This window comes from Misgurnus anguillicaudatus, chromosome 8 (assembly GCF_027580225.2).
Source record: "Misgurnus anguillicaudatus chromosome 8, ASM2758022v2, whole genome shotgun sequence".
In the NCBI taxonomy this organism is placed as follows: Eukaryota; Metazoa; Chordata; class Actinopteri; order Cypriniformes; family Cobitidae; genus Misgurnus; species Misgurnus anguillicaudatus.
Window position 1 is genome coordinate 14,469,066 of NC_073344.2, and position 26,442 is coordinate 14,495,507.

General features: G+C 37.1%; 3 protein-coding genes across 3 annotated transcripts in view; 1 reads left to right on the forward strand and 2 right to left on the reverse strand.

The window, feature by feature from the left end:
• Window positions 1-26,442, forward strand: part of LOC129450542 (fibroleukin) — a 53,523-nt gene that overhangs the window by 15,463 nt on the left and 11,618 nt on the right. The gene's annotated exons all lie outside the window — the stretch shown is intronic.
• LOC129450520 (myosin heavy chain, fast skeletal muscle) lies at window positions 1,845-15,448 on the reverse strand. The gene is made up of 41 exons (XM_073870365.1): window positions 15,428-15,448; window positions 15,273-15,325; window positions 14,925-15,140; window positions 14,531-14,674; window positions 14,299-14,455; window positions 14,156-14,183; window positions 12,795-12,906; window positions 12,585-12,677; window positions 12,421-12,484; window positions 12,236-12,334; window positions 12,018-12,121; window positions 11,791-11,929; window positions 11,593-11,711; window positions 11,363-11,512; window positions 11,110-11,280; window positions 10,724-11,030; window positions 10,577-10,647; window positions 10,383-10,470; window positions 10,181-10,298; window positions 9,981-10,104; window positions 9,769-9,905; window positions 9,411-9,692; window positions 9,112-9,349; window positions 8,804-8,980; window positions 8,573-8,718; window positions 8,093-8,183; window positions 7,624-8,013; window positions 7,424-7,550; window positions 7,232-7,350; window positions 6,947-7,143; window positions 6,686-6,869; window positions 6,432-6,597; window positions 6,212-6,336; window positions 5,111-5,419; window positions 4,829-5,032; window positions 4,618-4,743; window positions 4,309-4,479; window positions 4,116-4,220; window positions 3,946-4,041; window positions 3,661-3,792; window positions 1,845-2,272 (listed from the first exon to the last, which is right to left on the reverse strand). The coding sequence occupies exons 3-41, from the start codon at window positions 15,126-15,128 to the stop codon at window positions 2,252-2,254; spliced, it is 5,835 nt and encodes a 1,944-aa protein (XP_073726466.1). The 5' UTR covers window positions 15,129-15,140; window positions 15,273-15,325; window positions 15,428-15,448; the 3' UTR covers window positions 1,845-2,251.
• Window positions 18,632-23,700, reverse strand: arpc4 (actin related protein 2/3 complex, subunit 4). Its single transcript, XM_073870363.1, has 4 exons — window positions 23,600-23,700; window positions 22,717-22,812; window positions 19,466-19,636; window positions 18,632-19,373 (listed from the first exon to the last, which is right to left on the reverse strand). Exons 2-4 carry the CDS (start codon window positions 22,774-22,776, stop codon window positions 19,368-19,370), a joined length of 237 nt encoding a protein of 78 aa, XP_073726464.1. The 5' UTR covers window positions 22,777-22,812; window positions 23,600-23,700; the 3' UTR covers window positions 18,632-19,367.

The window sequence follows — 26,442 nt, forward strand, 5'->3', positions numbered from 1 at the left end:
GCTTCATCACAGAGATCAGAAGGTTGCCCCTTGGTTTTACCCCAGGGAACACACATACAGATAAAAATGTATTGTAATGCACTGTTTGGATAAAAGCGTCTGCCAAATGTGTCAGTGTAAATGTAATAAATTGCCTTGTTCTGCTGAACACAAATGAAGATATTTTAATTTGAACTATCCCTTTAAACCAGTGGAGGGCACGAGATGGTGCCAGGGGGCCCCAGTTTTATGACATTTTATAAAATACATGAATTTAACATACATTCCGTGTAATCAAACCTCATAAAAATATAACTACCAACCAACAGCACTACATTGTATACTTAAATATGTTTAGTTTAAGTCAAATTCAAAAAATAATTTTTCCACTGTAACCCGTCTCAAATACAGCATTATACACTGGATGCCACTTATAGGGGTTCACAGTGGTGCAGAAGAGCCCAAAGTAGGTTTGAAATAGAGGAATTATTATGTTATTATTCTACTCGATAGTTAAACTCTCACTCAAAGACATTTTACATATACACATACAACATTTATTTTTGTTTAACCTCATGTTTTGAAGTTGGAAATATCTAAAAAGTGCATTATAAACACCATTTGTTTAAATTATTAGGGGACGGGACATAGGGGACAAGGGTTTATTTTGTGCGATAACATCCAGCTATATAGATTATCTCACTTATTAAATGGTTTTAAACTTAGTTCAATATAGTGCCAGGTTAGTTGTAAATCTGTCTTTACAATATCTTTTAGTAATTATAATTCATCTTCCACTGACAGCAAATGTCACCGCTATCAAGTTGCAGGAGACTTTGAAGTCAGGTATTATAAAGAAATCAAACTCTGGTATGTCTTTATCCCACAAATTTCAAGAAACAAGATGGGTGCCTAAAGATTATGCCTGTCTAAGAACAGCTGAGGCTGCCAGGCCTCTCTCGGGAATAAAACAAAGTCCAAAGTGGTGACAAAATCCTCGATGTCAACAACTTGACTCATTACGAGCTTTTAACCGTGCCTTTACGCATAGAGAGCGGTGAAATAATCTGTGCACTTAAAATTCCTTTATCAAATATCTAGAAATATATTCCAGTAAAATATTCGACATTCACTGACTTCTGATACCAACAGGATGCTGGTTAGTGAGGATGCTTTCAGAACAGTGGAACCCTGAAACCTGTTTAATGTGATACAGTTACCTCTGTTTGGCTAAGTGTAACATGAGATATGATTTCGAGTATGCTTTGTGAGTCATAAGGTCAGGCTTTAAAGGAGAAAGGCGATCCTAAACTGGCAAAGAGGAGAAAGCATTAAAAATTGTGAGGGCCTCCCACTGAATAAAATGTGAAACTTGACCTCACCCATACAGTTCCTTATTTGAACAAAATACAAATATAGATGCTCCTGCTGTCTTCTCCATCCAAATGGCAGCATTCTCAAAGGGGTTGTTGTATCTTGAAGTGCCTGCATTAGATTACAAAGACATAATCTAAGTGTCTGTCAAGTGCAAGATGTACTATAGATGCAGGTCTAACTTGGATCTTGGATGAGGCAGTTGTATTGAAGATTCATGACATTATGATGTGATTTCTTATTTAAGGAGTTTAAAATATAATACCTTTGCTTTTTAGTTGGCTAAAGAAGATTTACAGGCTTTGCTGTTGTTGAGTATTCGATATGTAGCATTTATAGTTTTACTCAGCATGCTGTTTTTTCTAAAGCTGCTTTATCTCAGGATCCAACGGCTATGTACAACTAAGCCCTTGTTATTATCCTAAGTACGTCCCTTTATTTGATTAAAAAAATGTTTTAGATTAAAAAAATGAAATAAATACATACAGTCATTGATGCTTAGTGCGCAACTTTATTGACCACATGGCTTAGACACAGCACAAAAGCATATTATATGCTTGTATGATGCCGTCTCTTCTTGAGAGGAGATATTCTGTGAATTAAAAGGCACAAACCAAAAGCAATAATACCTAAGAAACGTCTCTTCAAAGAACATTTAATGTTTTAATTAAATTTCTGTATGCGCATTTATGAGGAAGAAACGTTATGGATGTGACATTTTTCCGACAATTCTAAAATTTGCACTTAACTATGAAAAAAAATGCTTTAAAAACTTTAACAGAGACTTTGCATGGCTATTTCAACCACAAACATGGACATCTGACATATCAGTATGGTTAAAAGTTTGGCGAAAACTTGACTTTCCATAATAAGGTTGACTTTGCTTGGATTTGCCCATTTACTCTGCAGACTCTTTTGTCTAGGAAAAAGCATAAGATTAATCAATTATTTAGGATTTTTAATATGAATCAATCAGGTATTATTCTCATGAAATGCGTATAAATGACACACAGTTGAAAAGTCGTGCAATAGCTATGCCAATTCCAATTTTGCATGCATGTTACGCCAGTCCTTCCGTTCAATAATATGGCGCATCTTTTTGTGTCGTTTTATTTATTGGTTTCTCTTTATTTTTTATTTTTTTACCATTGTTGCTTAGGTTTGGGGTTAGAGCAAGTTTTTTTTTACATAAAATTACATCCTAACCCAAACCCCAATTCTAACACAAACTTCAAGTGACCATGGTTTAAAAATAGACAAAACATGTAGAAACTTATATATCAAATTACATCCTAAAGCAAATCCCAAATCTAACCCCAAACCCAAGCGATAATGGTATAAAAAACTGACGAATAAGATGTGCCATATAAGGGTGATTCTCGCGAAATTTGACTCATGAGGTGTCATGAAACATTTTGATAAAAAAAGTAAATGCAAAGTAAGAGTATCAAAATAAGAAGCATACAGTTACAAACATCTCTTCATGTACTATTTTGCACATGATTTCAAATGACATCATACAAACCAATTTTTTCCACATTTAAGCGGAAAATTTTGATTACCACAATGTGTCCATGACTGGATTTGGGTTCCTTGACATGGAAATACTTATAATTAAAAAAATCAAAAAAATAAAAAGCTTTAGTGCATGTTATACTATAAACATTTACAGTAAAGAAACGTGTGGTATTTTGTGTTTATTGGTAAATGTAGAGACAATAATAAGGAATATAAATGTGTCCAAGAAAATTTTTCTCATCCTCCGCAACAGTTTTCAATCATTGTTTAAGCCCTCAAGGAACTAACATTTTCCAAAAAAAATTGTTGGAAGGGACATAATTGACTGTCACACTCAAGATGGCTACCACTCAGAGTTGAAATTTTGTTTGTCATAGTACCTAGACAACTTTTTAGTTCTCATTACCGAAACATAAGTTTGTAAATGCATATATTTAATGAAATATCATGTTGCGGTAATGATCATTTTTTCTAATGATAATCTAAAAAATGTAAATAATTATATAGGATTTTTTTTTTAAATCCTCTAAAAATAATAGTAAGTTCAGACCTTAATCTTATATGTGCAAAAAAGGCTCAAATGGCTTTTGAAAAAAATCTGATGCTGGACACCTTTTAAGTCTGGATTTCGTGAGAATCACCCATAAGTGAATGGAAAGGACTGCTGTATCATATGCATACAAAATTGGAATTTGGTGTATTTATTGCACGACTTTTCAACTGCGTGCTATTTATACACATTTCATGAGAATGGGTTGGAAAAGCTGTCCTAAAAACGTTCAGTCTTACCTTTCCTAGATCACGGCTCCTTGCCCTAAGCTTATTGACTTGAGACTCGGCAATGTCAGCCCTCTCCTGAGCCTCCTCCATCTCATGTTGCACCTTCCTGTACCTGGACAGGTGAGTGCCGGCCTGTTCCTCCTAGATTTAACCGGGAATCAGTAGTTTATTAGGTTATTCAATTTAATAATGGCTATTTTGAATTGATTATGAAGAATTATACAACACTTCCGGCTCTTCAATTGGATAAGAATCGTGTTTCAATACAATATGACCATAATGAACTGTACTTACAGCTTCTTCAGCTTGTCTTTTATAAGACTTCACTTTCATCTGCAGTTTGTCCACCAGATCTTGCAGTCTGTTCAAATTCTTTTTATCCTCCTCTGTCTGTTAAAATATAACTGGGTTAGTTCATATTTCACTGTTGACTACCATTCCAAGCGTCCTGTAAAGTAGTCTACCTGGTAGGTGAGTTCCTTCACTCTTCTCTCATACTTGCGAACTCCCTTGACAGCTTCGGCACATTTTCTTTGCTCATTCTCAACTTCACTCTCCAGCTCACGAATCTTCAAAAATGAGACCAATGGTACATTCAGAAACTCTTCATTGCGATCTACAGATAGCATAACCTTTCAGATTATACAAAAGGATCACCCTAGCTTCCAGTTTCTGGATCTGCTTCTTTCCACCCTTCATGGCTAGACTTTCCGCCTCATCCAGGCGGTGCTGCAGGTCTTTGACCGTAACCTCCAGGTTCTTCTTCATCCTCTCAAGATGAGCACTTGTGTCCTGCTCTTTCTTCAATTCTTCTGCCATCATGGCAGCCTGAAAACATTACGGACTGTTTATTGGTGTTTTGGTAAGTTTCCAATTTGTGTGACGAATTGGGTTTGATTGCATTTTTAAATGGTGATATTTTTGAGCATTTCGATTCATATTTTCTTTTGAAAATAAGACACTCACATCAGTAATAGCTTTTTTAGCCTTTTCTTCTGCATTTCTGGCTTCCTGAATGGCGTCATCCACTTCACCTTGGATTTGGACAAGATCAGACTCGAGCTTCTTCTTGGTATTGATGAGACTGGTGTTCTATATGTTGAAAATTAAGATGTGGTTTATAGTGGTTCTGTCAAAGCAAGACTGAAAACTGAATCACAAGCGCTTTACTACAAACCTGGGAATGGAGAAGTGCTACTCGCTCGCTGGCATCCACAAGTTCCTGCTCGGCCACTTTACGACCTCTCTCTGCCTGCTCGAGAGCAGCTCTCAATTCTTCAATCTCAGCTTGCATCAGGTTGTTTCTGCGTTCAACCATTGCAACCTGTTCTTTCATATCTTCTTGACTCCTTATAGCTTCATCAAGATGAAGTTGTGCATCCTAATAAAGGATAAATAGCTTGTTTTTAAACAGTACAATTTTGTAATAACTAGCTACAAGGCTGTATATTTGCTATACCTTAAGTTGTCCTTGAACATTTCTGAGCTGCTTCTGAGCTTCAGCGGCCTGACGGTTTGCATGGCTCAACTGAATCTCCATCTCATTGAGGTCTCCTTCCATCTTCTTCTTGACTCTTAGAGCTTCATTCCTGCTCCTGACTTCAGCGTCCAGAGTGGTCTGCATGGATTCAATCACTCTCTGGCTGTTCCTCTTGATCTGTTCAATCTCCTCATCCTTCTCGGCCAATTTCCGATCTACCTCCCCCTTCACCTGGCTCAGCTCAAGTTGAATACGAAGGATCTTGGATTCTTCATGTTCCAGGGTCGCCTAAAAGGTGGTTAAAATAGGTGTTTGTTTTTTAAAAGTGCTTATGCTATGTATTATGGCGCTAATTAAATTGTATTAAATCGAAGTGATTGGCACATTAAAAGGGACACTCCACTTTTTTTGAAAATATGCAAATTTTCCAGCTTGCCTAGAGTTAAACATTTGATTTTTACCATTTTGGAATTCATTCAGCTGATCTCCAGTCTGACGCTACCACTTTTAGCATAGCTTCGCATAATCCATTGAATCTGAATATAGCATTAGGCATCGCGCTAAAAATTACCAAAGAGTTTAGATATTTTTCCTATTTAAAACTTGACTCTTCTGTAGTTACATTGTGTACTAAGACCGATGGAAAATTAAAAGTTGTGATTTTCTAGGCAGATATGGCTAGGAACTATACTCATTCTGGCGTAATAATCAAGGACTTGCTGCTGTAACATGGCTGCAGGAGGCGCAGTGATATTACACAGCGCATGAAAATTGTCCCTTTGTTTACTTTCAATAGAAGGGACTATTTTCGGGCGCTGCATAATATCATTGCTGCAGCCATGGTACTGGAGCAAATTCCTTGATTATTACGCCAGAATGAAAGTATAGTCCCTAGCCATATCGGCCTAGAAAATCGGAAATTTACATTTTCAGTCTGTCTTAATTATGCTAAGCTATGCTAAAAATGGTACAGCCAGACCTGGAGATCAGCTGAATGGATTCCAAAAACAATGAGCATATTTTCAAAAAAGTAGAGTGTCCCTGTAAATTTATGTTGTATCCTTTACAAATAACAGTTACCTCAGCTTCCTCAAGAGCAGTCTGAATTTCGCTTTTCTCAATTTCAACTGTCTTTTTGCCCTTTTCAAGCTCATGAATAGTCTTTCCAGTTTCACCAATTTGTTCAGTTAAGTCAGAGATTTCCTCTGTAAAGAATGTACAAAATAACTTAGTGAGAACATGAACGCATTAAAATAGTTTTCAATACCAACTGCACTTTGCATTTGTGGTAAAGCCCTACGTTGAAGGTTTTTGTTCTCCCGCTTCAGGGTTTCCAGGTGATCTATGGCCTCTTCGTAGGAGTTTTTCATCTTAAACATCTCCGTGCTCAGATTACGAGCCTCTTTCTGAGCTCCTTCCAGTTCTGCCTGGCTTTCTTCATACTTTTGCTTCCACTCTGCCAAAACCTTGGAAAAGGCAAATGAGAATTAAGCAATTATGGTATATGCTGTAAATATATATAAACATACAATATGCAATAATTAAACCCTTTACCTTGTCAAAGTTCCGTTGCTTCTTGTCAAGATTGGCGGCAAGTGCATTTGCTCTCTCTACGTCTATCATGAGATCTTCAACTTCACCAAGTAGTCGATGCTTGGTCTTCTCTAGAGAGGCACACTTAGCATTCACAGCCTCAATGGACTCCTCAGCTTCCTGAAGACGCTGAGCAAGCTTTTTTCTATGAAGAATAAAATGACCATATCAGGTTTCTGCAAACTGGCAAAATTGAGTCATTGAATAATTCTGTAAATTTACTTTGCTTCCTCAAGCTCCTCTGTACGCTGAATGGCATCAGTCTCATATTTGGTCCTCCACTGAGCTACCTCACTGTTGGCCTTAGACATGCCACGCTGGAGCTCAGTTTTGGCCTCTTGTTCCTCCTCAAACTGCTCTCTGAGCATATCACAGTCATGACGAGAAGATTGTAGAGCATGTGCCAGGGCATTCTTTGCCTAAAAAACAAAACAAAAAAAACAATGTACTGTATGTGCCCAAGTCCACTTACCTGCTAAAAAAACCGAATAAACTAAACCATTTTACCTTAATTTCCTCCTCCATCTGCCTCTTAAGCTCCTCAATCTGCTGAGTGTAAGCCTGCTTGCCTCGAGTCAACTGAGAAACAAGAGCTTCTTTTTCTTCCAACTGACGGCTTAATTCACCTTTTATAAAGATCAGATGCTGTTAATGAATACTTTATTAACAATTGCATTGAGGTTTTGTTTTCGCACTTACCATTCTCAGTATTCAGCCTTGCTCTTTGTGCACTCAAATCATTTAACTGTCGGACACATTCATCATTTTTGGACTTAAGTTCACTCAGTTGATCTTCCAAAGTACGACACATCTTCTCCAAGTTACCCTAAAAGAAGACTCTCGTATGAGCATAAATCTAATGGTGAAAATGCAGTTGTCAAGATAAATAGTTTCCTCACCTTTGATTTGGCAACAGCCTCCATATTGCTGGACAAGTCATCGATCTCCATCTTAAACTCACTTTTCTCCTTCTCCAGCTTTTGTTTCACTCGCTGGAGGTTGTCGATCTGCTCGCCCAGCTCCGCCACGCTGTCCGCCTGCTTCTTGCGAAGCGCCGCAGCTGTCGCTTCGTGCTGCAAGGTGGACTCTTCAAGATCACGTCGCAGCTTCTGAAAATCAGCCTCACGTTTTTTGTTCATCTCAATCTGGGCAGAGGTGGCGCCGCCAGCTTCTTCGAGCCTCTCGCTGATCTCCTCAAGTTCCCTGGCGAAATCGGCCCTCTGCTTCTCGACCTTAGCTCGAGCAGCACGTTCTGCCTCAATTTCTTCCTCCAGCTCCTCAATACGAGCCTAAAATCATGATTTTTCAAGTTATACCCTTTATGTTGTGTCAGTGTTCAACCCTAACATTGCGAGATTTAGAAATGACCTGGAGTTCCTTGATCTTCTTTTGATGCTGGACACCAACAGACTGCTCATCCTCAATCCTGCTTAGAAGTTGGCTTATCTCAAAGTCCTTCCTGTGGGTGTTAATAGTAGCAGTTGTGTAAGATTTACACACTAATAAAAAAAATTCAGATTTTTAAAAACCAACTTACAGTGTTATACATTTTACGAGCATTCCCTGGCAATCAAACGCACGATCCTTTAAGTAGCTAACTGCCATGCTATACCAGCTGAGCTACATGAAAGCCTCTAAATCAGGGATGGGCAACTTCGGTCCTGGAGGGCCGGTGTCCTGCAGAGTTTAGCTCCAGCTATAATTAAACACACCTGAAGCAGCCAATTAAGGTCTCACTAGGCATACTAGAAACTTTTAGGCAGGTGTGCTGAGGCAAGTTGTAGCTAAACTCCAGGACCGAAGTTGCCCGTCCCCTCTATTAAATTCTGCATATAAGTAAAGTCTTACTTCTTAATCTTCTCTTCTGACTGTTGTTTGTCATTTTCCAGATCCATTACGGATTCCTGGGCTAGTTTCAGGTCACCTTCTAGCTTTCTCTTGGCTCTTTCAAGATCCATGCGAAGCTTTCTTTCTTGCTCCAGAGAACCTTCCAACTATCAAGTGAAAATCGCAAGATTCTTTCACTTACTGTATACAACACATACGTTCATTAATAGGTGTTGCTGTAAACTAACTTACATCATCCACTTGTTGTTCAAGTTTAGATTTGGCTTTGGTCAGAGTATTGACTTTGTCTTCCTCTGCTTGCAGATCATCCAAAGTTTGTTGATGTGCCTCTTGGAGGGCTTTCTTTTCTTTGGTTAACTTTGCAATGGTTTCATCCAGAGAAGTCATCTCCTCAGTAAGATTTTTCACCTGAAATTAAATCACTACCAGTCACATCTATAGTTCATTGGTAAAGCAACTAGCCACACCAATCGTGTGGATTCAGTTCCCAGGGAAAATACATACTGATTAAAAAAATCTAACAAAATGTATATGCCAACCTTGTTCTCAGTGGCATGCTTTTCCTTCTCCACTTTGGCCAAGGTCAACTCTAAATCATCAATGTCTTTCTTCAGTTCAGAGCACTCATCCTCTAGTTTTCTCTTCTTTGCTGTCAACTCAGCGTTGATTTCCTCTTCATCCTCTAATCTTTCTGTGGCCTCTTTAAGTTTGGCCTCAAGCTGGATCTTGCTTTTGATCAGGCCTTCACATCTCTCCTCAGCATCAGAAAGGTTTTCACTCTCCTGTTGATTGGAAAGTCATGCATTTAATGTTTTGTGATGTTTTCTTGCTGAAATACCATTGTTCACATTCATAAAAACTCTCAGCTGCTACTTGTAGCTGAAGGTCATTTTTCTCCTGTATCAGAGAAACCATCTTCTCCTCCAGCTCCTTCTTCTTGGCGAGTGCCTTTGCTAGATCCTCCTTCATTTTTTCAAAGTTCTCTTTCATGGCTGCCATTTCCTTCTCGGTCTCTGCGCTCTTCAGCAGAGGCTTGATCTTAAAGTACAGCTTCATCCATGGCCAGTGTTTCACATTCATGAATGAGCGGATGTTGTATTGGATGGTGAAGATAGATTCTCTGTTTCATATCATTAGAAGAAATGATCAAAATCTGTTTGTGAAGATAAAGTGTCCCCCTACTGTATTTTGCATACCTTCTCTCCATCATTTTGAGAAATTCTTTTCTCATGATGTATCCACGACAAAGAGCCTGAGTCATGGTAACCAGCTCTGCTAGTTTCTCATCTCGCATCTCCTCGAGAAGACCCAGAAGCCCAGCTTTGAAAAATACCTAAAATTTGGTATTGACGTTATTAAACACATCTGTAAAAGTCAAAAATAAGTACGATCTTGTAAACTTTCTAACCTTGGTATGCCCAAACTTGTATTGTGTATGGTCTACATTAATGGAGCCGAGAAGCTTCTCAGAAGCCTTCTTATTGTCAATGAACTGACCTTCAGGAATGACACTAGCATTCAATACTTTGTATCTGAAACAAAAATATTTCATTGAAGGTGTATCCATCTGATGTTTTACAATTGCATATGGCATATCCATCAAGATACCTCTGCTTAAAGTCACCATAGAGGATTCTGCTTGGGAAACCTTTCCTACAGATCCTGATTCCCTCCAGTACACCATTACAGCGCAACTGGTGAATGACTAGAGGGTTCTCCATAAGACCTAAAATATAAAAGTTTAGCATTTTTCAGTGTTCTGACATTAATGTTCAAAGCTCTGATTTTTTATAATGAGTTTATTATTGACCTGGAGTCTTGGACTCATTTGGAATCAGGCAACGGACAAAATGAGGATGAGTGCTTCTCAAATTGGTCATCAGTTTGCCCAAGTTCTCCTGTTGGTTTAGGAAACAAACAAAAAAATGAACCAGTACACTGAATACAATCTATCTTACTTTGTATTGTATTCTCAAAAAGAATCAAATGGAACCACAGTAATACCCGGAACAAAGCGGACACAGTCTGGAAGGAACCACCTTTCTTTTTTCCGCCCTTTTTGCCACCAGCCTCAGCTGTTGGTTAAGCAACATTACATTAGCAACTTCTGGCAAACAATGCCATCCAACAGAAATGCATTCATTTGCAAACCTTCAGCAGAGGCGTGGGTTGCATACAGGTGAGCCAACAGTTTGACTGAAGACTTCTGGTACAACTGAACCACAGAGTCATTGAGAGGGTCCTTATTCTTATCCAGCCAGCCTGTGATGTTGTAGTCTACAGTACCAGCATAGTGGACCAAAGAGAAATGGGCCTCAGGCTTGCCTTTGACAGGCTTGGGTTTCTGGAAGGATGCAGTTTTACCAATATGCTGGTCATACAACTTGTTCTTGAAAGTCATGTCTGTTGCCTTGGGGAACATACACTCCTCCTCAAGGATGGAGAAGATGCCCATTGGCTGCAGGAAAGAGTACATTACATTGAGATAAAGCAATGACTCAAGCTATGATTCACTTTATGTCCTGATGGTTTATTACCTTCTCAATAAGCTCAATGCAAGCAGCCAAATCCATACCAAAGTCAATGAATTCCCACTCAATGCCCTCTTTCTTGTATTCCTCTTGTTCCAGCACAAACATGTGGTGGTTGAAAAACTGTTGCAGTTTCTCATTGGTAAAATTAATGCATAGCTGCTCCAGGCTGTTGTACTGTGATATACATGATACTTCAATTCATAAGAATATTGGAGAGCTAAAGAAACATATGAAACACACACACACGTATACTTACATCAAAGATTTCAAACCCAGCGATGTCCAGCACTCCGATGAAAAACTGTCTTGCTTGTTTGGTGTCCAACATCTCGTTGATTCGAACAACCATCCACAAGAACATTTTCTCATAGACTGACTTACACAGAGCCATGGCTGCATTATACACCTGATTCATAAAAAATAATAATTAAACAGTCAATCAATACAACAGTACAATACTGTATAATCATTTTTAAATGTACATACCTGAGGAACAGTTTGACCTTTGGTCACATATTCATTCCCAACCTTCACTCTGGGAAAACACAATGCTTTTAACATGTCAGCCGAATTTAGTCCCATGAGGTAAGCGATTTTATCAGCCACTGGAAAAAAAGATTTAATATAATTAACTTAATGTTTCTTACTGAGCCTATAATATTTCAGCTCAGAGTAAAGTCCCACCCTCAGTTCCATCAGGCTCAGCCTGTTCCTCTCTCTGCTTCTGCTTGAACTTCATGTTCCCATGATGCATCACAGCTCCTGTCAGCTTGTAGATGCCTATTTTCTCCTCAGGAATGAAGCCCAATATATCAATGGCTGTCTGAAAGTTGAAAACCATTCAATGTCAAGTTTTTATTGCATACTGTATACTCGATATGATTACGCATCAACATTCGACTTCCACTTACATCGGTTGCAATAAACTCCTCCACATCATTGATGCTCTTGACTGTGATCTCACCATGACTTATCATGGGATAGTCAAATGGGTTAGTGGTGATCAGAAGAGCCTCTACAAGAGGAACAACCAAAAATCCATTACACCACTCAGTAAAAATAATAATTTTGATAAATCTTTAATGGAATTAAATGGAATTTTTAACGAATGTAATGTAATTTTGGTTACCCAGCAGTTCTGGTTTATGGCCAGTGCAGAGCTGGTAGAAGATGTGGTAGCTCCTCTCAGCAGACAGCTGAAAAGTTACCCTGGATTTTTCCAGCAGGTCTACAGAGAAAACACACCTTTATTAGAATTATAAAAATGTATGTTTATGTCAGTGAGTGGAAATCAAAAAAGAAGAAGGGTCTTACAAGTTTCAATATCAGCAGATGCCAACTTTCCAGTGGACCCAAAATGAATTCGGATGAATTTACCCTGGAGATAAAATAAGACGGATAACAATTTTCCATTAGTGAATCATAAACAGCCGACACACTAATCCAGTTGCAGTGCCAGTTGTTGGCCTAAGACTTACAAAGCGGGAAGAGTTGTCATTCCTCACAGTCTTGGCATTTCCATAGGCTTCTAGCAAAGGGTTGGCTGCAATGATTTGATCCTCCAGCGACCCCTAAAGAACAAGGTTTCATGTAACAGGCAAGTCAGTGTTTAACTGCTTCGTTTGACATATAAGTAATTGAAACATCATCATCAACGCATTTATCATATAAATAAACACTGTCAGTACCTTCATTTTCCCAGAGACGGCCTCTGCCTTCTTCTGTCCAGACACAGCGATTGTCGCAAAGTACTGGATGACACGTTTGGTGTTAACAGTCTTTCCTGCACCAGATTCTCCACTGAAAATATAATAATGCACAATATAAAATAAACCCTACTATATTCTGCACAGTAAAAATAAAATGGTTCAACTTAATAAAGTAAATTACATGCACTGTAAAAAAATATTTTTTATGTTAGTTTAAAGGGACACTCCACTTACATTTATACAAAATATTTTCCACCTCCCCTAGAGTTAAAGAGATTTTTACCGTTTTGAAATCCATTCAGCCGATCTCCAGGTCTGGCGTTAGCACTTTTAGCATAGTTTAGCACAATCCATAGAATCTGATTAGACCATTAACATCGCGCTAAAAATAACCAAAGAGTTTTTCCTATTTAAAACTTGACTCTTCTGTAGTTACATTGTGTACTAAGACCGACGGAAAATTAAAAGTTGCGCTTTCTAGGCAGATATGGTTAGGAACTATAAATAATAATCAAGGACTTTGCTGCTGTATCATGGCTGCAGGAGGCGCAATGATATTACGCAGCAGCCGAAAATAGTCGGTCTTAGTACACAATGTAACTACAAAAGAGTCGAGTTTTAAATAGGAAAAATATTGAAATTCTGTGGTTAATTTTTAGCGAAATGCTAATGGTCTCATCAGATTCAATGGATTGTCCTAGGCTAAGCTAAGCTAAAAATGTTAGCGCCAGACCCGCATCTGAATGGATTCCAAAACGGTAAGAATCAAATGTTTAACTCTAGGGGAGCTAGAAAAAAAAGCATATTTATAAAAAGTGGAGTGTCGCTTTTACTTAAAAAAATAAGTTAAACTATTTCTTTATTTAAGTTATAAATTTATAAATATATTTTATTTTTTGGCCAGTTTTTGCCTTTATTTAACAGTGAGATTAGGAAAGGACAGGAAAGTACAGGGAGGAGAGAGGGATATGGGATTGCCAAACTCAGGTCGCCGAAAGTGCGAAAGCACCACATGTCGGAACGTTGCCCACTACACCATCGACTAAGTTAAACAATTTCAACTTGTTTTTATAAGTTATATCAACTTATTGAATAAAATAGTGGGTTGAATTGACTTGCAAAACCAAGTTGTTTTAACTTCATTGCTGCATTTTTTACAGTGTGGTTGCCTTAAAATTTTGAGTTAATTCAACTTAAAAATATTAGTTGACACAACAATTTTTACACAACTTTTTCCCAATTTTTAAATTAAATTAACTCAAAATTTTCAGGCAAACAGGTAACTTTTTTTTACAGTGTGATATTTGTATTGCAACACAACGTCTTGAAAAACTACTCACGTAATCAGGATTGACTGATTCTCACGATCTACATGGAAAAATGAGAAACATTTAATTTTCAAAACAGTTGGCTATTAAGTTGAGTTAAGTATAAGGTATCAAGATGTCCCTATATGTGCGATATCTTATCTATAAGTTCATACCAGTGAGCATAAACTGATAGGCGTTGTCAGAGATGGAGAAGATGTGAGGTGGGGCTTCAACTCTTTTTTTCCCCCTGTAACCTGCCACAACTACAGTATCATACACCGGGAGCCACTTATAGGGGTTCACAGTGACGCAAAACAGCCCAGAGTAGGTCTGAAATAGAGGTTAATGAAAAATACTAAAAATAAGTCTTTAAATTACATTTACACTACTTATTTTGATACTTACGTAGATCATCCATGCTGCGTAACGCTCTTTGAGGTTGTACAGCACAGCGGGTTCACTGAGGTGGGTCATCATGGCCATGTCCTCGATCTTATCAAACTTGGGGGGATTCATTGGATGAATATCATCGTCCTTCACTGTGACAGTCTTTAAGAAGATAACATTTTATTATTTTTTTTTAAATAAAAAATCAGCAGTGATTAAGTGTACTTTTGTTAAATGTGACTGGAGTGGTAGGTTAGCTTTTTTGTCTGTAATTTTAAATAAAAAAATGTATACTACTTTTTGTGAAGCATCTAATATAAATAAATAAATTATATACAAAAACTAAGTTAAGATTAGAGCATCTTAGTATATGAAATCATGTTGCGTAGTAGCTCCTAAGTTCTCAACTTACCTTTCCACAGAGAGTTTTAACGGTGACTTTGCCACCCTCTTTGCTCATAAGTGTACCCTTAAGGTACATCTCCTTAGGGTCTGTCACAAAGTACGCGGTTTTGGCATCAAACGGTGTGTTTTGAGCCTCAATCCTCTCCCTTTCAGGCTTTCGAAGAAAAATGGCCGCCGGGCCAAAGCACTCCATTTCCGCGTCCACACTCATGATGGCCCTTTACTGGAAAGATACACAAAAAGTAATAATGAAAATATTTAATCAGCGGTTGATCAAGGATCATATTAAATAATTAACAGCTTTTAAAATATCTTTTAGCAAAAAATGTATAGTACAGTAAATAGTTAACTTTACCTTCTATTGGCTCCAGTCAAGAAAAGTGATGTTGGCCCAGTGATGTGAGAAGGCTAAAACAAAAAAGCAAGATTCATCAGAACAAGCAAGCTTTTGTTTCAATACACATACTAAATGCTGAAATAGTTAATACTGAATGTTTTAATATGACTCACCTGGCTGTGATCAGGTTCAGTCAGTGGATGAGCACTGGACTACTGTTTTATAGAGCAAGATGTTTCTCGTCATCAAACCTATCTCTCTTTATTTGGTGCTTGGACTGCCTTCATCCCCATCCGTGTCTTTAATATTACATTTATCTAAAAATAAATCTAGTGTCATTTTGGACAGAGTCTTACAGCTCTGTTCCAATAGTTCCCCAAAACGGTGATGACCCTTTGAAAGATATTCAATGAAAATGAAAACAAAGCACAAATGCATAATATGATTTACATGATCAAATTGGTGGGAAACTCATGAAACAATACCATAAGGGTCATGGCACAGCCTTAATGTTCGGCTCCAAGTAAAAATTCAAAGCATTTCAATGATGTAATTGTATCGAATGAAACACCAGCATGTCTCCTGGCACTGTCGGCACCTGAGGAGAGCCTGTAAATGTCACTTGTATACTGTTCCAAATTTATTCCAAGGAACATTTTATAAAGGCACGAAATTTTGATTTAGAAAGACGGGCTCATGCACATAGACAACATACTTAAGTCACCTAAGTTGGTACTTTGTTTCAGATACTCTTGGTACTCACAAATCCAATCCAAGTAGTCTCTGTTTCCGTTAACATTCATAAAATGTACAAATGTTATTCCTTGATAATTCCTATTTTTTTATTTCATGATGTCATGCATTTATCACTCATAAACAAATGCTAAAAATGCTGGGTTATTTTCAACGCAGCGTTGGGTAAAAAAATGGATGAGCCCAGCCATTGGGTTAAATAAACCCAGAAATGTTTACATTCATCCCAATAATGGTTTAAAACAACACAGCATTTTGAGTTAAAACAACCCAAAATAGGTTAAATTACAACCCATTGGATTGGGTTTGTCCATTTTTGTATGCATGTTCTGCAGACTCCATATTTATTTCACTGCCCTTTTTTAATCATTTATCAATATTTCCATTCATGACGTGTCACATGGCTGTCGGAGACAAATTATCAGAATAAAACATCCCAAGAACATTGTTTTTTTTCAAGAATACGGTAATATAGCCTACATTCAGATTTGGTGTCCAGTGCTACAACACAACAGGTGTTGAACCATAAAAACTGTTTAAGAAGAAACACGGGGTTTGACTTCAGAATAATCTGAGGACTGCAAAAGTTTCCAGTTTTGCATCTTCACCCCTCTGACCTTCATGCCTGCACAACAAGGGATCAGTTGATTTATACTTGATAACACTTCGAGGCGGGAGGGGTACATAAAAGGAGAAGGCGCAGTAAAAATTCTGAAGCGGTTATCCATGAGGATGAGCTCATCTCCTTTATTAAAAAGAGATTTCATAGTACTTAAGGATTAACTACAAATTTAGTCATGCCCATGCAGCTGTCCACTGAAAACTGTTTAATTCAAGAGGTCAAAGACTTCTTACTAAGTATTTGTACCAGGTTTCTGTGAATTGTGAGGACAGAATTGTGTAAAGGTGGAATTCATCAATTTGAAGGTAAAAAAGAGAAACCAAAACAATATTGAGCATTAAAATAGCTGATGTATCATATTATGAATTACAGATATCCTGCTCTTTATTGTACTTACTCATGTAAAATATCATGTATTTTAGTTGAACTAACTGAACTGCTTTACCAACTTTTATTTTCAATGTCATTTTCTTAGAACTTCAGATAAACAAGATATGAAAATATGGTAGTGTCTCCATGTGAAGCCAAAGAAAGTTGGCGTCTGTAGACTTCAGCTGTACCTAAGTCAGCAACTAAAATTAGGCATCTTCCCATTCTAAATCAAGGATGGAAAAACATTTCTTAGAGGCATTTCCCTTATGCCAAAACAGCAATGTCTTCTTTTTCTTACTCTCCCGACTTAATTTCCTATAATTTAAAACAACAGTAATTCAAATAATACCTTTAATGTAGGGCTGTCAAAAGATTAATCGCAATTAATCGCATACAAATTAAAGTTTGTTTTTTGCATAATATAGCCTATATGTATGCACTGTGTGTAATTATTTTGTATATATAAAGACACACACATGCATATATGTATTAAGAAACATTGACATGTATATAAATATTTTTAGATTTGAATATATTTTATATTATATATAGACCGTTTCATCAGGCGCACGTGCGGTGATGCAATAAGCGTCTGTCCGAACTTTATTTCCGGTATCTGTTTGTTTAATGGTCTGACTAGTTGCTGAAACTGAACTCTTAAAGGTGCTCTAAGCGAATTCACGCGTTTTAGACCATAAAATTTTTTTTGTTACATACAGCAAACATCTCCTCACTATCTGCTTGCTTCCTGTTCGCTGATCAAACTGTAAAAAAACGCGATCTCTGTAGACAGCCCAGGCTTCGCAAAATGCAATAAAAACACAGTGGCCAAACCTAGCACCGCGAAACAAAACAAAGTGTTCCAAAATGACAAGAAGCATTTGGGGGTGGGGGGTGGGGTTTGGGCTCGTTCATGAAAGCACAGAAGGGAGGGGGAGGAGTTAACTACGCTCCGTTTGTTTGAAAACAGTTCAAACATCAACAAAAAGTAACGTCACACAGATTCGCTTAGAGCACCTTTAATCAAATACCTGGTCGAAAATAACAAATGTTTTGCGTTCCTATGTAATCTCTGCGTTGTTTATTTTGCTTGTTATATAAATAAACTACTTTAAAAGGACTTTGTTGTTATTTATTCTTCGCAGAGTTTACCGGAAGTTACGTGATGACCACGAAAGCCGATTGTTTATGTTGTTACTGCTGAAACCGTCTATAAATGAAATATATATACATAAACAACATTTTTCTTAAATGTATACATGTATGTGTGTATTTATATATAGATAATAAATACACACATAAAATATATTATGCCCAAAAAACTTTTATTTTGCATGCGATTAATCTTTTGACAGCCATACTTTAATGCTTTATTAAAGTCCACTTTAATGCTTAATAAACCACACAAGAGTGACAACAAGAAAGTAAGTGTGACTCATTTGTGGTACTTTAAAAATGATCTTACTAACAATAGACACCATGGTTTTTTAGAGACTCTGAATATGGGTTATCATTGTGCTTCATCACATCTACAGTGTACAAACATACATAGGACTGACAGAAAATGCCGTTACCTATCATACTAATTTGTGTTCGAATTAAATACACAAGCAGTACACAAACAACAAAGTACAAGCAATAAAGGGATTTATTTGAGCATAATCATCATGATATGGTTTGTAAGATGCATGTGCGTCAGCGTGAGGATTTATTTATATCAAAACAACATGACAAAATGGTTTTTAACCACAGTATACATATTTATAAAAAACACTGACAAAACAGACCATTTAAATTACTGGAATAATAATTTTCCTTTGTACTCATGAGCATCGATTCAGTTTTATCTATATATAGACCTGCCCCGATTTTAAAGTTTGTTTGAAAGGCAGCGGTAAATGAGTCTATGCGTTCTCAATATGTACATACTTATCAATTTTCATGAGAACGAAGGAAAGCTGAGGCTTATTCAGAACATTGCAACATTGCGAGCACTTACCTACCACAAAAAAAAAATGAAGGGATATCTAGTTTGAACAACGTAGGAATTTTAGAGGAACAGAATACTTAAAAAACAAATATTGTAAGGGGTGACAAACTAAATAAAATGAAAACGGTTTAAAACAGCAAAAGGAGTACCATGTCTATCTTTGAAATCCATCAGTCTGCTCTTTAATACTGCAATACTCTGAATTCAATTCTCTGACAGAGGCCACACCCTTCACTCCTCCCCCTTTGGTGATGTTCCAGGTTGGTCGTCAATCATACTTTTTTAACTCCTCAACCACCGGCTCCAAAACTCTCCATCACCTTTACCAAAGGTGACACGGGTGGTGTTGCAGCCAGCAGTGTGCGCTGATAATAATCTAAAACTGTTAAGCATCAACAAAATACAGCCGTTGTTATAATACAGCCGAATCTTCATTTCTAAATCAATAAGATGGCTTATTACAGAGAAACTCACATTCTTGAGAAACTCCTCCGCAACTATGCGAGCCCTGGCGTTGACCGACAGCTTCATCTCGCTGATTTCTTTATCAATCTCCTCCATAAAATGAATCACGAAGTCCACTAACTTATGCTTGTACATCTGTTCTGTGTGGAAGTTAGTAATGAGGAAACTGATGTCATATCCCTGAGGAAAGAGAGGAGGGAGAACAGGATTATTGACTGGTAAAATATTACATTACGGGGTGGTTTCCCGGACAGGGCTTATCCTAGACCCAGACTAAAAAGCATGTTTGAGTTGTCTTCATTTAAAAACACCTTCTATTGACACACCTCAACATATTAGTGCTGTCAAGATGTACACTTGTAATGTTTTTTGTAAGGTTTGCTTGTAGGGCTGTGACGGATCACAAAACTCACGGTTCGGATCACATTACAGTTTTTGAGGCACGAGTCGGACCATTTTTCGGATCAGCAAAAAAAGGGTGGGAAAAATCTATTAACAAATAAAGAAATTACAAACATTTATAATAAAGAACAAAGTTGGACATTAAGTAAGGTCTAAAATTAGCATTAGGTACAGATATCTTTATTGTACGAATTAAATATTATAATTTTTTTTAGAGCCACAGAAGTGATTTTCTTATTGTCTTGGGTTGTTTGATTAACATTAATGACACAGACTTAAGTAAGTTAATTAAGGTTACTGTCTCTTTAAGAACAAATAAGCACAGACTGGTTTCTGACTCTTCACTTAAGACATAAACAAATGTTTTTATTAGAAAAAGAATACTGCGCGATCATTTTGTGTGTACGTGCCCTGTCAAGAACAGAAAGATTTTATGTTGGCTTACTTTTTGAAACGCGTCTCTCCGTATATGCACTACTGAGGGCACTTAAACGCGTGCACAGACAAAGCCGGAGGGCGAATTCCAAACGGTCCCTTCACATAAAAACGTTAGGTTGTTTTTCATTGCTCTATTCAGCAAATGGACTAGAGATCGACCGATATATCTGTTTTCCGATATTTTCCCCGATATTTGAGCATTTTCCGATGATCGGATATCGGGTTTGTGATATCGGATTGACCGATAAACGAGAGAATTGAGAAGTGCGCGCTGGACGCATCTGAGGAGAAGAGCTCACAGCAGCAGCAGCGTGCACAGCAAATATGACGGCGGAGTGACGCGACTTCATTAAAAGAACTTTGAGTATACTTACTCTGCATCTGAGGCATTCATAACACATCTTCTTTGTGCATTAATGTATGTTATGTTAAATAAGTTGATATATTAAAAGCAATGTATGCAGTTTGTCCAAGAATAGAGACGAACTCACAAAATCACGTGCTGTTCACTTACCGGGGTTGAAGGCTGAAGCTTTTAACAAGATTTACCCTAAGTTACATTAAAATTTACCAGATAAACATTATTTTGCTAAAATATCTATAGGCCTATAAATGTCTGTGGATATTAATTAATTATTTATTACCTCCGCAAGCGGTCACAGTTTGATACAGTTAATGCGTGAGTAAATGCATAGATAACAGCGCTGTCAACAGCCATTTCATAAGCTATAACAACAAAATAATTATTCTGACATCAAATAACATTACCAGTTAAGAAATTCAGTGATGTATAAGCCGTTTTGTTTGTTACTTTCCTGAATGAAGTATTCCAGTCAGTGATATTATTTGTAAAACCTCTTTGCTAACTACTTTTTTTACTGCTGAAGGCTACATGTTGCTGGTCAAAACAACCATATTATTCCAAAAAAGGCACTTAATCCACCTGTTTTACTCTATAAACTATGTATAACAAGCAGCCAACTCCGCTCCGCTATACTTTTCTCTCCCTCACGCTGCCAATCGCAGCGCTACCTTTGGATCAGTCCATTTCTGACAAAATGATAGGGGTGTTTGGAATGGTCCATGTATTAGGAATATAGTTTCTACATTATTCATTAAATTAATATTATTCTTCACTCTTTCAGACCCCTCTATTTATTACTTTGTATGCAAAGAGGGAGTGATTGTGATGATGATTATTATTATAAGGGTTTGTTCAGTTCAGTAGTGTTGTAGTAATTATTATGTCAAAAACAGAAATATAACAGTAAATAAAAATCGGTTCAGCATATCGGTTATCGGACCCATAAGCATCCAAATATTTGTTATTGGCATCGGTTTTAAAAAATGAGTATCGGTCGATCTCTAAAATGGACTACAGTATGAGAGCCAGTAGCACAACTCTCTCTCTAGTTTACGCATAAGGAGTTCTGATCTTTGAAGGGATGATTACGCCTGACTGGAGCTGAACCGGACACATTTGCTCACTTTAGCGCCTTTTTGTGGTTAAATTGTTTTAAATCACTTGAATGTTAACATTTTCAAGCCTTAGAAACACGTGCAAATGATAAACTTTAATGGTATTTAAATTTTAATATTAATCCGCGAATCGCATGCGAGCCAAACCGCTTATAAGTAAGGACCGGGAAACTGCCCCTACATGCTAAAAATTGTCTCTGAATTTTTTCAGCCCTTGAAAAGGACTATTATCTTAATATTAGTCAAGGCATATCATACGGTTATTTTTATTAAAGAACATAAAGGGTTATATTGTCATCTATATGTAGCTGCACAAACAGTGATGTTTCCTTACATTCATTTTATAAAGTTACATATGGCATATACATTTTTTCAAGTGATGACAAAAACAAATCAGTGAATCTAAATGATTCAATAATTCAGTGAAACCTATCTAATGATCACATTGCAAAGACTCCACGGTTATATTAGGACTTATCTAACTGTGCATCCTGGTAATTTCTAGACTAGACAACTGCTACCGCGGTGTAACGGCACTCCGCTTCGCATCGTGCCGCATTACCACCTTGGGTGTGCATTATTTTCTTATAATTCAACGCTCCGTCGTCAATTATTCCTTACTTATAATACACTTATTATTCATATTATACCGTGCTTTGTTGTTTATACCATTGTTGTAAGTGGTTTTGGATTAAACCATCTGCTAAATGCCTGAATAATACATTTGGTTGATAATGATACATGTTTCTAAAGTTTAAATCAGAGATGCTTCCAGAACTGATCTGTCCGAACACTTCCAAGATAATCTAATAAGACGTACTTTACTTTAATGGCCTAATAAAAAAGACATTTAAATGAATACATATTTGAAACTAGGTTATTGACAAAAAACAATAATATTAAAACAATGGCCAAGCAAATAAACAAGAAAAGATTCTCACCTCAACAGCTTTTCTCCGCAGAATGAAGAAGTTCTCGGCTCTCATCATCATAAAGCGCATGAATTTATGGCACAGGATCTTTTCGATCTCATCAGCCTTTAAGAGAGCAATGAATGTGCATAAAAAAAGATAAACAATTCTGTAACTGTATATAACTCAGACTTGGTGTGGATTGCCATCTTCATTGGAACGAACATTGTACATATACAAAGAGCTCAGATGCAAAAGCCGCTAAATGCCATTTCCATTTACAATGGGATTATAATATTGACTGAATGCGTTCGACACGTATTATACGTTCATCACATAATTTTGCTTCAAATCCACTTAATCCCAGCCTCAGGACAGTTATAAATATGGGTTTGTTGGTATAATCAGTTTTTTTCAGCAAAGTCCTCTAAGTGCACAGAACAATATTGGATGAACGACGATGCCAGTACATCAAGGTGCAAGAGTTTTTAACATGGTTAAAGGAGGTTTACTGAATATAGGATATTGACCAACTTATTAAGCCTCTTACCTTTATTCAGAAAAGACAGTAAAGAGTGACTGGAGACTTTTTTAGAAGTAGAAATGTTTGCATGTACTTAGTGGGTTTTGCTGTTAATTACCAATAAAGTGACATTTGTGAAAATAAGTTACTAGTAACATTTTCATTGCCATTAAAGTGCTATTACTGAACCTAAACATAAGAGCCTGATAAAAATGCTAAAATAGGTCACATTTTTGCATGTAAGCTCTTCATATTCTTATTCAAAGTGAAACCAGAGTTTCTCTCACCACATACCAATGCAATACTTCCACATTCGTACTACTACAAGTAGTATGTTACATATTCGGAGACCCGTAAGATCTCTGGAATAGCACATTCAGATGCATTTACCTGTTTTACAGCAATGCTGACTCGTACAGAGTTGATGGAACCTTCTATTAGTACCTTCTCTTTGTCATTCCTACTGATCACCACAGGCTGAAGTAACAGCTCCTTACTACTCCTGGTAACACACATACACAGAAACTTGAGCAATACAGGCAATACAATATGTATGGTATGCAACAGTATATCGAATCCTGTCACATGACCTACAGCATCATCATTATCATTATTCCATCAAGAATAATTATCATCAAATAATATGAGGTCCTTAGGCCAAGTGGCAAAAAATCGTGACATATGTCCAGTATTTCTTTACAAGCCGTTTTGAAACAGTTTCCAAAGAAAAAGAAAGACAGTCCACGTTTATTGAAAATAGGCTCATCTTCCAGCTCCCCTAGAGTTAAACACTTGATTTTTACCATTTTGGAATCCATTCAGCCAATCTTAGAGTCTGGCGGTACCACTTTTAGCAAAGCTTAGCATAATTCATTGAATCTGATTAGACCATTAGCATTAGCAAAATATCTAAACTCTTTGGTCATTTTTAGCACGATGCTAATGGTCTAATCTGATTCAATGGATTATGCTAAACTATGCTAAATATGGTACCACCAGCCCCGGAGATCAGCTGAATGGATTCCAAAACGGTAAAAATCAAATGTTTAACTCTAGGGGAGCGGAAAATTAGCCTATTTTCAAGAAAAGTGGAGTGTCCCTTAAAGCTTTATATCAAAATCTGTATTGTATGCAATGCATTTATCTTACATACTGAACTCAAGGTGGACTGTATTGTATGTTAGCATGTATTTTAAGGACAGCTATGGTCAAGTGGCTCATGCAAAGAATAATTGACGATAAACCGTTGAATTATTCGGAAATAATGCACACCCAAGGTGGTAATTTTCAAATAATTCAATGACAGGAGTCAATTATTCCACGTATACCACGGTTACCACAAACATTTCTCTAGTGGTTATTTTAAGACATTTGACTGGTTAGGTGTCAAGACACACAGGGAGTCAAAAAGGCAAGATGCCGACTTTAAACCACAGAATTTTGTACCAGGCAGATGTGGGCATAGTGGTTGTTAACCAAATGAATCATACAGCTGTGTGAACACAGATGAATATGCAAATACAAATGCAGTAAACATAGTTGCATATACTCCGAACCTCAATCTCAGGTTTGTTGTGTCGTTCAACCACCTGTGAGGAAAAGTTTTCCAGGCAGAGGGCTGCTTGCAGTGTAGCACGCACTGCATTCAGGTACGGACGCAGAGTTGCCGTCTGTCAAAAACACAAATAAATGATTTAAAAAAATAAATACAAGATAAAAGCATGAACTAAATTAGTATTTGGCAACCCCACAAGCTGCACACAGACAGCAAGAGCAAGCAGTTTTTAAACACACGTCTGAACCTGCAGGGGAATTCTTGAGATACTGTGCCCCGAAAAAAACAAGCACTACACACTGCTAAATGGCTTTGTCATCCTACAAACACCATAAATGTCTCTAAAGAGCGAACCGTCTTAAAAGAGGACAGTCTGAAGCTTTTCACTTCCTGAACTTAAATATAAGTCATGGAGGAAGTGCAAAATTTTGAAACTACTGCATGGAAAAAAGATCATGCATAATTAAAAACTAACATGAGTTATCATTATAATACATTACTAACTTAGACAACAAAACAGCATGACAGTTTGGACACTTGAAAATATGTGTTACACAGTAAATGTTGCAATAGTGTATAACTTGGATAACATGGATGAGCACCCACTATTATAGTGAGAAATGTGTTACTAGGAACAGGTTAACAGTACAAGATTCAACAATAACCTGCTAAACACGATATAGGTAACGAGACCCGACACATTAACTTACTAGAGTAGAATGTTAAGTATGACTAGAGCACACTGACAGTTCAAATCAAATCCTAGCTAGCCATCAGTACACATGGAGGTCCGTTTGAACTGGCTTGCCCATGGTACCCAAATCAAACAAAAACACTGGTAGTGGTACTCCTGAATAAACGCAAAATGTTAAATTAGTCTCACACTTCCCGCTACAGTGGAATATGGGTGTGGATGTTAGCTAGTGATTTAGCCCTATGCGCGGATTGATCAGCTTCACGCAAGTGCAGAAACAAAAACTGGAAAATAACAATTTGGACACGTAGTGTTAACAGTCACGTGATTAAAACAATAGCAACTGTGTTAATATATCTTTTTATGTGTTCAAAGTGTTCAAAGACAGTCCTACCATTTCTGTGTAACGTAGACTAACTGTGTTCCGTACACTTTCGTGCTTTTTCGATAGCTTTCGGCTCCTCCTCGAAGCAACTTGCTCAAAATAAGCATGTTTGTGTGCGCATTCTCTGGGGGAAGGCCTATTGTATGAGTCAAACTTTGATTGATGTCTTTAGGACCAATAGTTTTTGAGAAAAGTGAGGAAAAGTAACTCCTCCGCCTGTGTACGAAAGATGATGAGGGAAAACGATGTTCCGTACATGCTAACAATGATGTTCCGTACAGAGCGCAAAACTTGATTTCAACTGCGAAAATGGACATTAAATATAAAATAATGTTTTATTTGACTTGATTGTGATGTTCTTTAATTTGTTAAAGCATAATGAAAGTTAAGTTAAACATAATCACTGCATACAAGATAGTGCTGACAGACGTGCTATCCGACTGGCTTTATACAGTCATCGGACGCTACCGACTTTGAACATTAAATGTTCCAATTTCAAATATTTTTTTCAACAAAAGGTAATATATTTAACAGTTTGTGATAAATATCATTCATTTTATAAAGACGTAAATACAGTGTGAAGCATAAATTAAACCAAA

Coding starts and splice junctions, on each gene's coding strand:
- LOC129450520 (XM_073870365.1), bottom strand. CDS start 15,128: ATGAGTGTGGACGCGGAAATGGAGTGCTTTGGCCCGGCGGCCATTTTT. Junction 11,031..11,109: donor GCATTGAGCTTATTGAGAAG/GTAATAAACCAT, acceptor TCTTTCCTGCAG/CCAATGGGCATCTTCTCCAT. Junction 7,551..7,623: donor AGGCTGTTGCCAAATCAAAG/GTGAGGAAACTA, acceptor GTCTTCTTTTAG/GGTAACTTGGAGAAGATGTG.
- arpc4 (XM_073870363.1), bottom strand. CDS start 22,776: ATGCGCTTTATGATGATGAGAGCCGAGAACTTCTTCATTCTGCGGAGA. Junction 19,637..22,716: donor TGCGGAGAAAAGCTGTTGAG/GTGAGAATCTTT, acceptor CTCTTTCCTCAG/GGATATGACATCAGTTTCCT.